Below are 17,225 nucleotides of genomic sequence, written 5' to 3'. Positions count from 1 at the left end.
TTGTTTTTAAAATTATTCATCGTATTATTACTTTTTATCATTATTTTCGAGAACCGTTTTCTTGATGCCATGTAGTAAATATAATATAAAAACACAATATAATAATAAATGCCATATATGCGACACAGAAAGTATATTACACATATTTTTATGAAAATATTGTAATTTTTATATACATCTATCAATTACCACTGTTTTCCAATCACCAGATATTCATATAAGAGTTCTGATGAAATAAAAAAAACTAACAATTCATATTTAATACTTACCACGAATAAAGAAAATTGTAATTTTGCATCGATTGATAAGGGACAATTCTAGGTTATGATGTCGCAGGGAATTTTTCTCTAATAGATATGCTGTATATAGTTAATAAATGGAAAAGCTTACCCCCGGAGGTAGTAAATTCTAACACAATTGACACGTTTAAATAGAAATACGATAAACATGTTGCGGGTAAATAGAGAAGCTGTCCATACTTAGAATAAGACAACCATAAATACATTTTATAAGCATTGTACAATATTTTATCATATGTATATATTGTTTGCTTTGCAATTGCATTTTTAACTGGGTTGCAGTATTTTAGAAATTTATGACATCCATATTCGTTATGGGCATCTTTATCTCAGCCACCTGGTTGAGCATTTTGCTTGTTGTGGCCTTGTATTTGTATTTGTAATAATCATTCAGCATGATTTTTTGTTTATAATATTTTTGTAAAACTAAAATGAAATAATTATTATTGATTATATATTTCGATCAATAATTCAGAAATAAAAAGTATATTAGGTTAAAAAAAAATAACACAAAGAACAATGCCAAATTTGGCGTATTTCTGTTATTATATTTTATATTATATGTATTTATGATATAAACATATTCATAGTATAAACATTTTTGTTTTTGTTTTATATGATGATCAAAATATCACTATTTATTTTTATATAATTAATATTTTTAATTCATGTAATCTGATACGTATTCAATATTAAGACATTTAATTATAACCTGTTCAAGCGAAGAGAAAACAAATACGTATTTTGAATAAAAATCAGTCTATTTAACGATATTATTTGAAATTATTCATGTTTAACGTAATAACGTAGAATCTTCTTATTGTTTCCTCTTCCTTGAAAATCTTATGCAAATTAAAAATATATTAATGGTATAAAAGAAAATAATTATGTTACTCTGTTTTTAACTTACATAATTGAATAAGTATTTAATTATTAAAACATTTGGAATCAAACATGGTATATTTTGGCGGAAGATGTAAACAAATATTTTTCCATTTAAAGTTATTCTATAAAATGAAGATATTTGACGTTATTCATATTTAATATAATAATGCGAAGCAAGGAATGATTTATTTTAGACGAAAAATTCATACTTAATAATTATTGCAAATGCAAAGTTTAATATTTAATAATTGTTGAGTATGAAATGTAATTAATAATATAGTACCGAAAAAATACATAATTGTAATATGAAATAACTATTATTGATTATATTTTTATCAGTAATTCAAAAATTTTAAGTAAAAGTACCTTCAAATAGAAATATTATATAATTATATTTTTCTAAATTCACATGCAAATACAGCTGATGACGGACAGTTATAAAGTAAATAAATGCATGTTACACATTAATAACATAACAGACATGACCGCAAGCAATCATCAAAGTCAAAACTTAATATCAAACACCATGTTTTTTTTAAAAAAACACGCCACAGGCGTTCAATTCGACAAAAAAAAAAAAAAAAATAACCAAATAACCACGCCTATTTTTTCTGAAACACATAGTAACCTTCATCGTAGCGTAAGGTCAATAATAGAGTAATATAAAAATAATAAATAAATGAATAAATAAATAAGTGAAGCATATTGTGAATAAACTATACTGAAAATCGCATTCCTTAGTATTTTAGTCTCCTCTGGTACCATTTCAATCTTTTCCTTTCGAACTATATTTATGCTATTCGAAACCATACTCATAATTATTAACTAGCACACCAGCAATAGCCTGTTTAATTGCCGAACAATTATTATAAACACATTATAGTCTCTTCTTTGTATTATAATTTTAAAAAACCCAAATGCTGAAGAGGCCTTTTTAACTCCAAGATAAATCTGTTTTAGTTTGAAAAAAAAAAATTTTTTTTCACCTATAATATAGCACCAAATAAATATCACTAGAATAATTTTATTTGAAAATAAAGTTGCTAATTGGTAATAAAAATTAATGTAATTAAAATAATTAATATTAATTAATTGATTAATTAATATAAAATACTTTTATGAAAGAGAGGAAACATTATTGACAAAACTGTGTATTGCGTAATCTTCCAATCAAAACAGTTCAATAACTAAATCCTCACGGATTTAGGTCAGCTGATTACGAACAATTAATAAGTAAAATAAAATGCATGTTACACATTAATAACATGGCATCATAAACATAGACATACATCGAAATGAAAACTTAAAATCAAACGCCATCTTTTTAAAAACAAAGCCACAGGCGTTGATAGTTGACCAGAAAAAAATGACCACGCCCATTTTTCTTAAACGCATAGTAGCCTTCGCCCGAGCAGCGTAATGCCATTTAAAAGAGTATTACATAAAAATAATAAATAAATAAATAAATATTTAAAGCGCATATGTGACTTACTATACTGTATATCGCCGAAATGTAACTTCCATTTTGCAGGTCAGTAATGTAAGCATTCCTTAGTATCGGTTTCCTCTGGTACCATTTCAATCTTTTCCTTTCGAACGAGGCACTTATACTATTCGAAACCATAATTATTATTAATTATTACACCACCAAAAGTCTGGCTAATTGTTGAACAACTATTATGAACACGATATGTTCCCTTCTTCGTATAATAATTGTTAAAAAAACCACAACTTTTCTTGTTTTTACGGGCAACTCCAAGGTAGATTTGTTTCCGCCATTACGTTCGGGACTACAACTGCTGCTACGGTAACTGTGTTTGCAAACAGGTATTTGTCTTTTTTTGTATTTTATTATTTTACCTTTTTTTTGTGTATTTTTATACGGTCGAGAGAAGGTTATTGGTGGAAGGTAAAAAAAAGACCAACATGGCGGAACGGCGTAAAGTTGGTCACGTGGCCATGGTTAAGTTTTCCACGAACAGAAATGCTATTATTATTATTACATACTACTATAGCAGCACCTGTCTCTTTCCGATTTTTTGCTGGTTTTTACTTTTTTTTTGGGGTTATTACAAACGTGCGTGCGTTACTTGATGAGGGATTTGTGAGGAAAATGAAAAGAGCAACGTTTTTTTTCCCCAATGCTTATCAAAACGTTATGCATGAAATGGGTACGAACGGATTATGAATAGCGTTTCATTCTAGTGAGCTAGAAAGTGAAACTGCAATTGCAATGTCAATCATCAGCTATACATGCTGATGAATGACAACTTCGATTACGGGTGCTCTGAGAGCAGACTTGTCCCATTCGAAAGTTTCACGCGCGATTTAAACATTATTTCAATAGTTATACCTCGACTTAAGCTACCCCGATTTTCGTGGCTCGAAGTAACACAAATTTTCTGCAAAAAATGCACATTTCTAAAATTAAAGCACAATCACGAGATTATTGATGATTATTGTAGACATCATTAATAACCAAGTGAAGAATTGTTTTATTCGATTAGAACATTATGTGTAACGAAATTAATTTTTGAGAGGCTATACAGTGAGTAAAGATGGAACTTTTCCGGGATTTAAAAATGTAGAATCTCAAGACTTGCACTTAACCAATAACATTATTTCAAGGAATGCATGGTTTAAACATTATTTAAGGAGAGTTGATGCCTATAATATGGTGAAAACTATGCTCTCTAATAGAAATATCATTAAAAATACATATTTATTATTTAACCATTGCTTTATTTCAATTTTTTCACATGTTCTTTTTTGTATATGCTATCAATAAAACTATAATGGTTTTACATATCTTGTGGATACTTTTTTTTCGCAAATTTTCAAAAAAGATCTATTAAAAGCAGCTTGCGCGCATGATAAAGTACCATGACATCAATGTAATTGAATAAAAATTGATCCAAAATAAAAGCCACAGTTCAGTTCATGAAATGAAGCAAAAGGTTGAGATTTCATTGACTTATTAAAAATTAAATTTTAAATTCAAAAATTTCTGAAATTGAAAATAAAATTGAGTCAATGAAATCTCAACCTTTCGCTTCATTTCATGAACTGAACTGTGTCTTTTATTTTGGATCAATTTTTATTCAATTACATTGATGTCATGGTACTTTATCATGCGAGCAAGCTGTTTTTAATAGATCTTTTTTGAAAATTTGCGACAAATCAAATATCCAAGATATGTAAAACAATTATAGTTTTATTGATAGCATATACAATAAAGAACATGCGAAGAAAATTCGAAATAAAGCAATGATTAGGTAATATTTTTAATGATATTTCTGTTAGAGCATAGTTTTTCGCGCTTGTTATATGTGGGTATCAACTTCTCTTAAATATTAATTAATGGGATTAAAAAAACTTGAAACATTCCAGTGACAAACTCTACCAAGAGGTTTAAATTCATCATTGCGTATAAAGTGATGATTCCTCGATTATTTAAATCCGAAATTTACCATTAATTCATCAATAAGAAACATTGAGACAAGTTTTAATAGAAATCCATTAATCGCACTCTCACGATTAATGACGTCTTCGAATTTTTCCGATGCGTTTCATACTGTTTTAAAACAGTACAAACATATCGCTCATACTGTTAAATAACACGAACAAACGCCGGGAAAAGTAATGGATATCTCCGAAATTTTGCACGCATTTCTCTCTAATGAACCTCCATTTGTGACAGAGAATTTAATTTCTTATCCGGAAAAGCAACGTGAACTATTTTATCATTTCGAAGGAAATTTAAGAGGAAAAAAAAAAAGCGAGCTTCTTTGATTTAAATATGGAGGACGAAATAAGGCTAATATTTGTTTTGATCGAATATGAAGCACCCGCATGTACCAATACGGACAGGATGATTTATCATTTGAATAATCATCCAATTTATGCAGGATGGGAGTCCCACAAAGGACTCCCTGATTTTAAAATGAAACAAATCGGGAACGGTAATCGATAGAAGAATAAAACATGTGGCATGTTTATTTTGAGAAAGCCTTAAAAATCGGAAACAGAAGTTTGGAAATTAGTTACGATGATGACAAATGACACCGAACACTGAAGAGAGCGAATGTCCGAGGAATAGGCCAAAAACCAGGGGTGCACAACCACCTCCGGCCTGCGAGAGTAGTTCCGGTAGGAAAGCATCAATTCACGCAACACGATAAATACTTAGGCTGACCATATTTATTATATAAAAATACGTGTGTCAAAAAAGTCCTTTTGCGTAAAATCCTTTGATCTTTGATCCATCCTGACTTTGATCCGGTTTTCTCAATTCTCCTGATGATGTCAGCCACTAGTATTGGGGAAACGTTGGGAACTAACTCAAACGGACGACGGTCTACGAGAGAGAGAGAGAGAGAAAGTACCCAAACAAACAATTTTCATTCTCCCTAATGATAAATCCCTTACAGAGCCACTTCAGCGATCTCTAACATGTTTCACGTACCATTCAAGTGCTCAGGAAATGTTTCCGGCCCGCTTAAGTGCTCTGGAATTGTGCAACGCATCACTCAAGTGATCCGTAATTATGACACGAATCGTTTAAGTGTTCTGGAATTGTATCGCAGGTTACTTTGAATGTGCCACGGGCCACTTAACTGCTCTGGAATTACGCCACGGGTCATTTAAGCGATCTGTAAAAATGTGTCGCTTAGTTAATTTTTACAAAATTGGGTTTGAGGGGTCAAGCCACATCACATAAACTTCAGAACCACATTTGGTCCGTGGGCCAAAGGTTTACCATATATGGCTTAAAGGGTGGGTCGTGAATTCCTTAAAGAGAAATTTTGAGTTCTTACCCTCCAAATAACATTGAAATTAACAGAAATTGGTTATAATAACATATAAAGGTATTTTCTTTCGAAGTTTTAATTTTTTTAATGCTTTTTACATTAACAAAACATTTTTTTTTCGTTTGAGACCCCCATGCCCCCTCCCGCGTACGTTTCTGATCCGACCAATATGCATTAGGAGGTAGGAGGCAGTGCTGACGAAAGTTTGCTAACAAGGGGGAGGAGGTCAGGGTTTTGCTGACAAGGGTGGGGGTCAAAAATGGCTGACGTAATACTTGAACGGCCTCTAATTTCAGCCAAGCATTAAGAGGCGGTGGTATAAAAACTTATGAAGTGCGCGGCTCTTAATGTGATCACGTCAGTATACGGGATTTTTAATAATAAAAACCGATTGATGATTAAATCCGACGAAAACTCTAATAAGATGACCATACGTCCCGTTCTGTGCTTAACCCTTTCATGGGCGGTGGTTTTCGCTTCGAAACCACTTGTTAAAATTTCCTCTGTCGGGTGGCGGATTACGGGTGGTCGATTCGAAAAAAAAATGTTTTCTTTTTCTTACCTTCAATAAAGCCATTACATGGCACAACACAATTTTTTTTTTTAAATTGACTAAAATATGAACAAACTTCAGCTACAGGAAGATAAAATTTTGATTTTCCTAATTTAATCTCGAAAAAATTTGATCAATAACTTGGACAAAATTTTCCGCGACATATTCTATTATTTGCTAAAATCATTAAAACCTAGAAAGGTTATTTGTTATATCTATAATATTTTTTAAAAATTTTCAGGTGGTTTCGTGGGTAAACCACCGCCTATTCAGAGCTAATTGTGACATTTTCTTGTTATTACGGTGTAATATTAGATACTTGCCGGGGGGGGGGGGGAGACTGAATTATGTGTTTTTGGGGAGGTTACTGTACTTGTCCTTTTCTTGAAGAGATAAGACAAAAGGTAACATCCACGTATCAGTACAGTGTGGTCATATCAGAAGGATGTCACATGTTTACAGAAATTTCATGATTTGTGAAGATACGTTTTGAAGAGATGAATAATATGAATGAAATTCTAGATAACTATGATTTTATATTTGACACATTTTTCTTTAATGTTCAGTATTGTTGGCACAAAAAATCATATGAAATAGAATTAGGATAAGTACTAGATTTGTCATTATATCTTTAAATACACTAAAAGATTTTGAAAGTTTTCGTTTATTAATATTTACTAATGGATGGATAATTTCATTATATTCATCCTTTAGAAGAAAAAACCAACATCTTGAAAATTCATCATTAATACCATGTTACACAGGGGAAAGCCGCTAAAGCATCGCCACTTCTTAGGGATGAAAAAAAAAATTCTCGCCATATTTTACATTCCTAAGGCGAACACATTACATTCATCGTTATTTCATTAAATATTGTAGAAAATAACAAAGCACTCCTCAAACGGTAAACTGATTGCGAAATAATGAATCTCATGTGTCTACGTTTTTTCCGACTCACATTTTCGGTAACTTATCAAATTATTCTAAAACGAATTTTTCTCTCTAGGTCTGGAAATATCTTAAATCATGTCTAATTAGGATAGAACTGCTTGATGGAAATTAAGGTACCTTTCTTATCTACGTAACATGCGGCAGATCCCAATTAAAGCAACATTAACCATCTAAGCGGCAATTAGAAATCATTAAACCTTCCGTCAAACTGCCACATCTTTTTCAATGAAGTAGCTTTCTTCACTTTTTTTTTTCATTTTACAAAATATCTGGGCTTTTCAGTGATAAAATAAGAGGATGTTATGAAGACGAGATATCTCAGCAATGCCGCATAACTTAAGGAGTCGTGAAGGTGATTCTGATGGTTGAATTATTCAAAATTACTTGTCTGTGAAGTAATTTTGTGACTCCCCACTAAAATTTCTCAGCAGAAAAAATGCTTTAACTCTGATTAGCTATATTATATAACACTTTCCATTTTGATCGCAAAAGAATAATTTTTTTAACGACTATTTAAATAAAAACAACTAAAATTGATTAAATTTAAAACTCAAATTCTGGCAGTTTTGGTCGGAATTTTTTTTTTGGTTTAACGTGTCAGAATGAAAAATATTTCAATGCATAAGGCAAGGTCTTCGAAGTATGGCCCGCTGACCACATTTGGTCCTCGGGGCTTTTTTCTGTGGCCCGCCGACCATTTTTAGAAAATGGCTAAAAAAACCGTTGAAGACAGGCGATTAAGAAAATAATAATAATTTTATTACACCCGCGTAGACGGAGCACACACAAGTCCCAAACAGTTTTTGAGGGAAAATTTGGCCTATAGAAATGCGTATCTACCTACAAATTTCATGGAAATTCTGAAACAATACATTCATGAAAAAATAATTTCAGAATTTTTGAAAGAAATAATTTCGAAATTCATGTGAAACACATTTCGGAACAATAATAGTTATTTAGAAAAATAATTTCTGAAATATGGAGAGAAATAATTTCGGAATTATTGAATTTATTAATTTCATTATTAATGATTAATTTCGTGATTCTGAGTTTCGCAAAAGTATTTCTAATTAATGAGAGGACAATTCCGGAATTATTGAAAAAACAATAATTTTATAAACCAATATTTTCGGAATTAGCGATAAAAATTATTTCAGAACTGTCTCAAAATAATAATTCCAGAATTATTAGAAGAATTTATGTTAAAATTAATGAAAGTGTAATATTTTCGTAATTATATAGAATCACCGGAATAAATAATTATAGTAAATAATTGTAGATAAATAAATCAATAAAAGTAATTTCAAAATAATCAAATATTATTAATTAGAAATTTCCCCAGAAGAAAAAAATTAATGATTTCAGAACTAATAAAATTGCGTAATTTCAGAATAAATGAAGTATTTAATTATTTTGGGCCTTGTTGGCCATTCCGTTAGGGTAAAACACAGCAAATATGGATTCCATCCTATAATTCTGAATACCTCAGGTTGGTGGCTCGAGGGCTTTGTGGGAAGCTTGAATTAGGCTTCTTGGACTCAGAGACTAAATTGATCAGCTATCACGCGATGAATATGAAAAATTTGTCAAAGAAACTTTATTGATAGGAAAACATTATTCATTGAGATTGCAAGAACACAAAATCGATTTCTTAGCATTTGGAGGATATAATAACGGGCCCTAAATTATAGGATATAATAACGAGCCTTACCATTAGGCTATAATAATGGTTTTTGTGAAGAAGATAGGAAAATGAAGTTGCCGCAAAACATCCACGAACCAATGAAAATAAATATTCTTTGTAATACCAAGGCCAATCAGAATGGCGTGGTTATATTGGAGGTACGGAAAATTGAGTTATCCTCCCAGAAGGGGAATTGCTTTTTTTTCTGACCCATACAGTCATCACGGATAATCGAAAGCAATGAAGACAAACAGGAAAGCCAATCAGCCAATCAACAGCTGATTAGAGAGATTCGAGCACGGCTGATCGAGATTCGATAACAACAGTAGCGGAAGGGCTTCTGATATTGGTTAGACTCCAACAGATACGATGATCTGGGTCTTGAATGCCCGTCATATTTGTAGGAAAATTGAGCCGTTCTTCCCAAATTTAACAAGGAAGAGAATAAAGGTTGAAAGTACAGGGTGTCCGATAAATGTGTGAATAGTTTAAAAATTCGTAAAACTTGGAAAAGAAAATTGGTATATTTGAAAAAGTTGGGGGGGGGGGGAAGGGGGATTTTGTTTGTCACAGAAAAAATTATATCAAGATTTCGTCGATGGATGGCGCTGCAGGAGTAATTACACCTGGAATATATTCTTTAACACTTTCTGTGTCCGAAACGTTCGTAATGCTTGATATGGTGATCCGTGGCTGAGGTTAAAAAAAAAAACTTCACTGATAGTCCACCATTTTGACATCACAATAAGAACATGGTCTCCACGAGGCCACAGTTTATAAGCCCGCAGTTGTGGCCCGCCAGGGAGGAAAAATTTCATTCTGATCTGATCTGAAGTACTCATGCGGTATTTATCTAATCAACCGTCCGTCGTAGAGGTATGATTCCAATTTAAAAAATGCTCAAAAGGCATTGAAAAATTACCCTGTACCAGTTTCGAGAGTGAAAATACAATTTGTTACAAAATAAAAAAAATCTAAACTTTTATAATGCTCCTTCCGTCCTCTAACTACCAATTAAAAAGTTGTTTCCCTGTCTCTCCTGAGGCCAACAGAAAAAATTCCAAGTATTTAAGTGCAATATTTGCTGAGGTATTCTCGAATTCGAGAATCGGAGAAAAGTTGGGAAAGGCCATCATAAATGAGAGAAAGGAGCATTGCCCGTTAGTGTTTTTACTGTTCTTTCATAACTTTTCTCCAAATTTGAATCCAAATAGCTTAGCGAATATTGCATTTAGGGCGGTATTCACCGGCATGGTTTAAACGGTACTCACAATTTTTTGGATAAGAGATCAACGTAGATCGGTTAAAAACCTGAATTTAACCAATCCGTGTCATCTCTTATCGAAAAATTGAGACTATAGTTTAAACCATGTCGGTGGATACCGCCCCTTAGTTACATGGAATTAATTATTTCTGTTGGCGTCAGGAGAGACAGGGAAACAGCTTTCTTCTAACTGGAAGTTAGAGGACAGCGAGGACCGTATAGAAATTTAGATTTTTTTATTTTGTGAGACACTGTATTTTCACTCTCAAAATTGGTACAAGGGGATTTCTGAATACATTTTGAGCATTTTTTTAAATTGGAACCATACCTGTAAGGCAAACGGTTGATGAGATAAAAGACACATTAGGACTTACAGGACAGTCTGTATATGGAATTTATACATATACGCCACATTCTCCTTTTTTGTAATTTAGGACTAAAGTGAGAGAGTTGATAGAGAGAGTAACGTCAAGACAGACATATTTTTCAATAGAATCTAAGGTCGCAAATGACTTCGTTCTTATCGCTTTTAGCATTCAATTTAAGCCAAGGATAGGAGAGAAGGATATATTCTAAAATAACCCTGGGTGAAAGTGAGAGGGAAAAAGTGTTTTCCCTAAACACACATAGTACTATTAGAAAGGAAACAAAGACGAAAAAAGGAAGAAATTTTCCTGTCGTTTCGCATGATGTGAGCAGGGTTACCATATTTCGGCGACTTCTGGAGTGGGATAATCCATGTATCTCTAGAATAAGAGGGGCTTGAGACCGTTAGAGCCTCTTGACGTGTAGCACCCCTCTTATTTCCGTGGTAGATTTCTGGGACACCCGGTATGTAATCGATCTCCACTTTGTCCGGCGCTGCTGAGAAAGTCAATAGCTTGGGAAATGGAATCCGGCAGAAAATATTTCATAAGACCACGCTGTACCAGGTTATTATACAAGAGAAACACCTAGTGTTTGAACAAGAACTTGCCAAGAGAAACACTCCATTAAGTTTGTTTTATCTGTTCAGGATTATGCGAGAGGATAGACAACTTTCCAAGTCGAGGGATTATCGCAATTCCTTGTAAAAATATCGCATAGATTGTCGAAACATTGAAAAGACCAACTACGCTCTCTATAACAGTCATTGGACATTCGATGAAAAATCGATGGTCTATATCAATGATGACCAAACATTTTTAGAAGCGGGCCAAAAAAAAAGAAAAAAAGAGAAACATTTTTGGTGGTTCGGGACATATTCGGACACTGATTCATACCGTATTCCCCAGCATTAACCGACATGCTATAAAAATCGATCCAGCTTGTTGAACGCTGGGGTCTGGTCCGTTCCATGCATGTTGGGAAAATCGAAGTTTAATAAGGATCACAATATGCATTTAGACAATCTAGTGAATTTTTAAAATAAATTAATACAGCATTTATAATAATTTTCCAGAATCAGTGACTTGAATTTTCCGGCATGCCGGAAAAAAGGGGGAATACTGTAATTGGAATTTTACGCTTATAAATGAAGTGGGGGACGATGGGTTATCTTTAAACTGTGAAAAAATAAATACAATAAGCATGTTTTAATGGTTTAATGCATATTTATTGCATATGTGTTCCATTTTTATTTTGCATATGAAAATTTTTTATAAGTTAATTCTATGCTCGGATGGCAAAATATTATAAGTGACTCTTTCGAAATTTCACGATGGCAAATTTGTAAACAATATTTTGCCAAAATGCGATACTGTGGCTTTTTGACGTATTGTTCCGTATAATTTCTCGCAAGTCCTTTGAAATAAGCAGAGGATGGAAACTTTGCAGGGCGTTACAAATTTATATTTACAGAACAGCAATTTTTACATGTATTTACAAGCAGAGGTATACGCCACATCAGAGTTCTCTTATTGAGCGTAAAGTCCAATAACTGACTAATCTCTTGATCGCACCTTTTTCATACACTCGTCGAACGTTCGAGAAATAGAAGGTTCCAGCATCAGTCGAAGTTCTCGAAGAGTGGCGCTCCATGACGGGGGCAGACTTTTGCCGGAATGTTCTCGACCAATAGAATGATCTCTGCCTTCTTTTCCTCATAGCTTTGTCAACTTGAGGGGTCGTCAACAAATAACGCTGTTTCGTAACAGTACTACACTTTGCATATAGAAACGTCCTCTCCACTTGTCAATACAAGATTCATCGAAAGACTGGTTATTTGTGGAGATGAAGATTACAAGGAAAAAAATTCATCACTGCCCCACGGGGACTCAAACCCCGAAGCAGAAAGAATATAGTCTTTCGATGAATCTTGTATTGACAAGTGGAGAGGACGTTTCTATATGCATATGGCCATCTGGTTGGCCTTTGTCATTCACGAGCTATTAGTTGATTGTTGACGCCGTCCATGTACGGTGCCTTTCAACATATGTATACGATCCAAGGTTGGAATATTCTATCTGCTTCCGTAGCTTAGATGGTAGAGCATTCGTCCGGCAAGCGAGAGATCGGGATTCGACTCCCCGTGGGGGGCAGTGATGAATTTTCTTTCTTGTAATCTTCATCTCCACAACTAACCAGTCTTTCGATGAATCTAGTACTACACTTTGCCTACATTATTTCTTCATATACTGAAAGAGGAAAAACAAAATTTTGCCACCTTCCAAAATTTTGACGAACGGGACCCCTGAATGCGAACAACTTAATTTTTTGAGAAAAGTGACTTTTGCCAAATAAGCACAGAATGTAATAAAAAAACAAATAATGCAAAAAAAAGGATAATCCGCTGAAATGAAAAAGCACTGAAATTGAAACTTTCTATACTATTATTTTTAAATCGGCAGCGGGCCGCCGGAATGAATTTCTCAGCGGGCCATAGTTTTCCCATCACTAGTCTATATCAAGGGTGGTCAACTTTTTTATGAGCTTCGTACACACTTAGATGACTTCTGCGGGGGCATGAAGAGTGAAGTTGTCTAAAATTTCCAACCTTTTTACATAATCACAATTCCTAATAATCATTAGGATCAGTAATGTCAGACGGGTCGCCGAACGGAGCCAATTTCCGTTTTCAATTACAGTGCTTTTAACTGGTGGAGAACTCCTGTTCTAAAACGTCAAGAAAATGTTACGGTACCAATATAATGATTATTTGCGGGTCACTCGCGAGTAATCTGCAAATACGCCGCGGGTCACTTGAGTGATCTGCAAATACGCCGTGGTTTACTTAAGTGATTTGGGAATGTGTGAAGGCTATTTAAAGAGATCTGGAGCAGCGCCCCTAGTTTCATTGAGGGATCTGTGAATGTGCCGCGTGTCACCTAAGTGATCTGATGGAAAATGCCACAGACCATTTAAATGATGTGAAACTGCACCGCGGGTCACTTAAGTGATCTGTGAATATGCGCAGCACCTCCTAGAGATAGAAAGCCTCCGCACGGGTTGCCAAAAACGTCATTCAGTCTACCTAGTAAGTTTGCCACATTTTGAAACGCAGCATCCTATTTTGTTTCTTCTTATTTTGGCCTGGAATCTTCCTGACTGGCTCGCAAATACCGCATAGTGATTGGATGTGGGGCGTGAAAATCGCCAATTCTGAGCCCGATCATTTGTTTATCGCACAACGATGATACTGGCATAAGCAGGAATTTTTTCTCCCTGAATATTCTGAGCGAAAATGGACTACTTACTGACGTCAGAAGCAGAGGGGTGGAGGCCTTTTATCTCTAGGAGGTGCTGATGTGCGGCGGTCTACTTACGTGATATGGAAGCGTGCCGTGGTCCACTTAATTAAGTGAAATGTGCCGAAGCTCATTTAAGTGATCTGGAACAGTACCCAGGTCACCTTAAGTGATCTGGAACAGTACCCAGGTCACCTTAAGTGATCTAGGAATGTGTCGCGGGGTCCATTAAATGATGTATAAATGTGCCCCAGATCACTTGAGTGATCTGTAAATGAGCTACTTGTCATTTAAGTGATCTGGGAATATGTTTCTTGGTTCATTTCTACAAATGTAGGTGTGAGGTCGCGGGCCACGGGTTGACCTAAATGTTTTAAATCTTTTGTCTCTATCTTTGATAGCTCTTTTTAGAATTATATTTTTTTCATAAGAGGTCAAGAATTCTGTACCACTCTGTGTAAAATATCCCATATTCCCCCGAATTAGCCGGCATGTCGAGGGATACCAGCTTTTTGAATGTTGTTTCCAGTTATATTTCCCAACATTCAAAAAGCTGGTGCCCCTCGAGTATTAAATGCATCTAACCAATTCGAAGGATTTTTAAAACAAAGATATTTAAGAATCATCCAGAATCTGAGACTCGAATTTTCCGGCATGTCGGGTAACTCGGGGAGAATACAGTAAATAAATATTTATATATTCGAATTTTTCACAATAAACATTCATTAAATTATATTATTTGAATGGATTTGATCCCATTTCTTAAAAAGGGTTGGTTTCCGCGCCATGGTTTGAGCATGTTGGGCATGAAAGCCACGGACTACTTAACTGAATAATATTCGTCATAAAGTAATGTAAAAACACTACGTGTTAATTGCTTTTGCACTCATGCTCACGGGCTCCCCTAAAATCTCTCCAAGGAACCCTCGTGAAGAACTCCTGCCCTATAACGTCAAGAACCATTATTATGGTTCCAATATAATGGTTATTCGTCATACAGAAGAATCACAAAAGATATTCTGTTCGTGTTTTTGTTCTCATTAATCGTAAATATTAATGGTGACAAATATTTTTTCTCCTAGCTGTGATGTGGTAGCAGCAGTTGAACTCATTTCATGCATTATGCATATTTTATAGTTGCAGTTGAATAATACGCACTTTCTCGGAAATCCCAGCTTTTGAAGCGTTTTTAATCATACACACACTCACTTTAAGGTAATGAAAATTCCCCCAGTGAGAATCCAAACACTACCTTGATGAATGAACTCGTTTAAAAATCCTCATTTTTGTCAAGCCATTTAATTATCAAATAACTTTCCTCGGTACGTACAAAGGGATTTTTTTTAGAAAAATTTACAGTATCAAAGACGTATTTTATGAAGAAACAATAGAATTTTTGAAATATTTTTGTAATGCAAATCTATGTAATTCTTATACCATGCATTGCTTCTATATTTAAAATACGTGGCGTTTTTTCATCGTGTTAAACGCAAAGTAAATTGAAGTTCTTAAATCTGACACCAAGGCAATCAATCAAAAGATAAATATCTCTATTTTCTTTTTTAACTTCATGTTTTTAATGGAAAAATAAAAATTTAACATATAATATTTAAAAGTTAAAGAGAAGATCAATTCTCAAATGCGTCGGAACTATTCACTTATAATTTTTTTGGAAATATTTCAGTAATATTCTGCATTTACGGTGTCTCAGTTTTATATATCAATTTTTTTAATTAATAAATTGTAGTTTTTTTCATAATTAATACACAGGGTTCCCTTTATCCATAATAAAGTAATTAACTCGCGAACAACAGATCCTAGAAGCGTACTTGCAATTAAGAAAAATATCCGAATAACGTGTAAATTTCAGATACGTCATTCATATTGCAGGAAGGAGGTTGTTTTAGTTATTAAAATGTAAAAATTAACTTTTTATTTGGTCACCCTGTCCTGAACAATCCAATTAGAAAGTTAACTCTTTTGAGGCTAACAAAACAAATCCCATGTTTTTAAGAGCAACATTCGCTTAGATATTTGAATTCGAAAACCACTGAAAATGAGAGAGAAACCGTATATAAAGCGTAGAATGAGCTTGTCTGTTAGTTTATACGGTTATTTCGTTTCAGCGGTTTTCAAATTCAAATATCTAAGCGAATATTGCACATGGGAATTTTTTTTTTATATGTTGGGTTCAAGAAAGACAACTTTCATTCTAATTGGGGGTTTTTTAGGACAGGGTGACCGAACAAAAGGTTATTTTCTTTATTTTAATGACTGTACAACCCCTTGCAAGATGACGTATCTAAGGTCTACACCAGGGCTGGACAAATCTAAAAAAAATTACATGCCCCACCGGGGATGTAAATTTTTTAGAATGAAATTCGGTCATCAATTTCAATCGGAGAATCACAACAGTTGTGTGTTTTACTTGATAGGTGGCAGCAGCAGTTCCTGTTCAATGATGTTTACATGTAATATAATATATAGGGTGCATAGCAAACAGGGGTATGGTCTTTCACCGGCGAACCGTTGATTCTAGAGGTATACGTCGGGATGGAAAAAGTTTTTTGAGTGTGGCACTCAGATATGCCATTCATGTTGCAAGGGGTTGTATAATTATTAAAATAAAAAAAAATAACTTTTTATACAGTCCACGGCCCAAAAATCCAATTAGAAAGTTGTTACCCTCCCTTTCCTGATGCCAACAAAGAACTTCACGTTTCTAACTGCAATATTCACCGAGATATTCGAGTTCGAAAAACGGAGGAAATTTAGGAAAAAAAAACAGCGTTAAATGCGGGTGGATCGGGTTTTCCGCATTTAGAGCTGTTTTTTTTTCAGAATTTTCTTCCGTTTTTCGAATTCGAATATCTCAGTAAATATATCACGTTAGAAACACAAAATATTTTTTTTGTTGGCATCATTTAATAATATACATTGTAAATACGAAAAACTACACTAAGCCAAGACACCTGCTGCCACCTATCGAATATATTACACAAAAACTATCTGTTATAATTCTTACAATAAAATGGTTGTAGTTTTTAAACCAATGTGCAGAATAAAAAAAAAAACATGTATAAAATTATATATTTTTTATCTTATGCTACATA

General features: G+C 33.8%; 2 protein-coding genes across 2 annotated transcripts in view; one reads left to right on the top strand and one right to left on the bottom strand.

Annotated features, from left to right (window-relative positions):
• LOC149070370 (uncharacterized) overlaps window positions 1-3,132 on the bottom strand; it is a 42,906-nt gene extending 39,774 nt beyond the window's left edge. The window contains exon 1 of the mRNA XM_089249536.1: window positions 2,677-3,132. Coding sequence (XP_089105662.1) covers window positions 2,677-2,808 — 132 coding nt within the window. The 5' untranslated portion in view covers window positions 2,809-3,132. The remainder of the gene's footprint in view (window positions 1-2,676) is intronic.
• The window catches only part of LOC149070369 (uncharacterized), a 70,609-nt gene continuing 56,307 nt past the window's right edge, over window positions 2,924-17,225 (top strand). The window contains exon 1 of the mRNA XM_089249535.1: window positions 2,924-3,011. The gene's annotated coding sequence lies outside the window, so the exon portion shown is untranslated. The remainder of the gene's footprint in view (window positions 3,012-17,225) is intronic.

Source organism: Pholcus phalangioides, unplaced genomic scaffold (genome assembly GCF_987345545.1).
Source record: "Pholcus phalangioides strain wild (caught in Gottingen) unplaced genomic scaffold, Ppha-v1.0 ptg000022l_1, whole genome shotgun sequence".
In the NCBI taxonomy this organism is placed as follows: Eukaryota; Metazoa; Arthropoda; class Arachnida; order Araneae; family Pholcidae; genus Pholcus; species Pholcus phalangioides.
The sequence above is the reverse complement of the archived record's forward strand: the minus strand, read 5'-3'. Positions and strand labels throughout refer to the sequence as shown.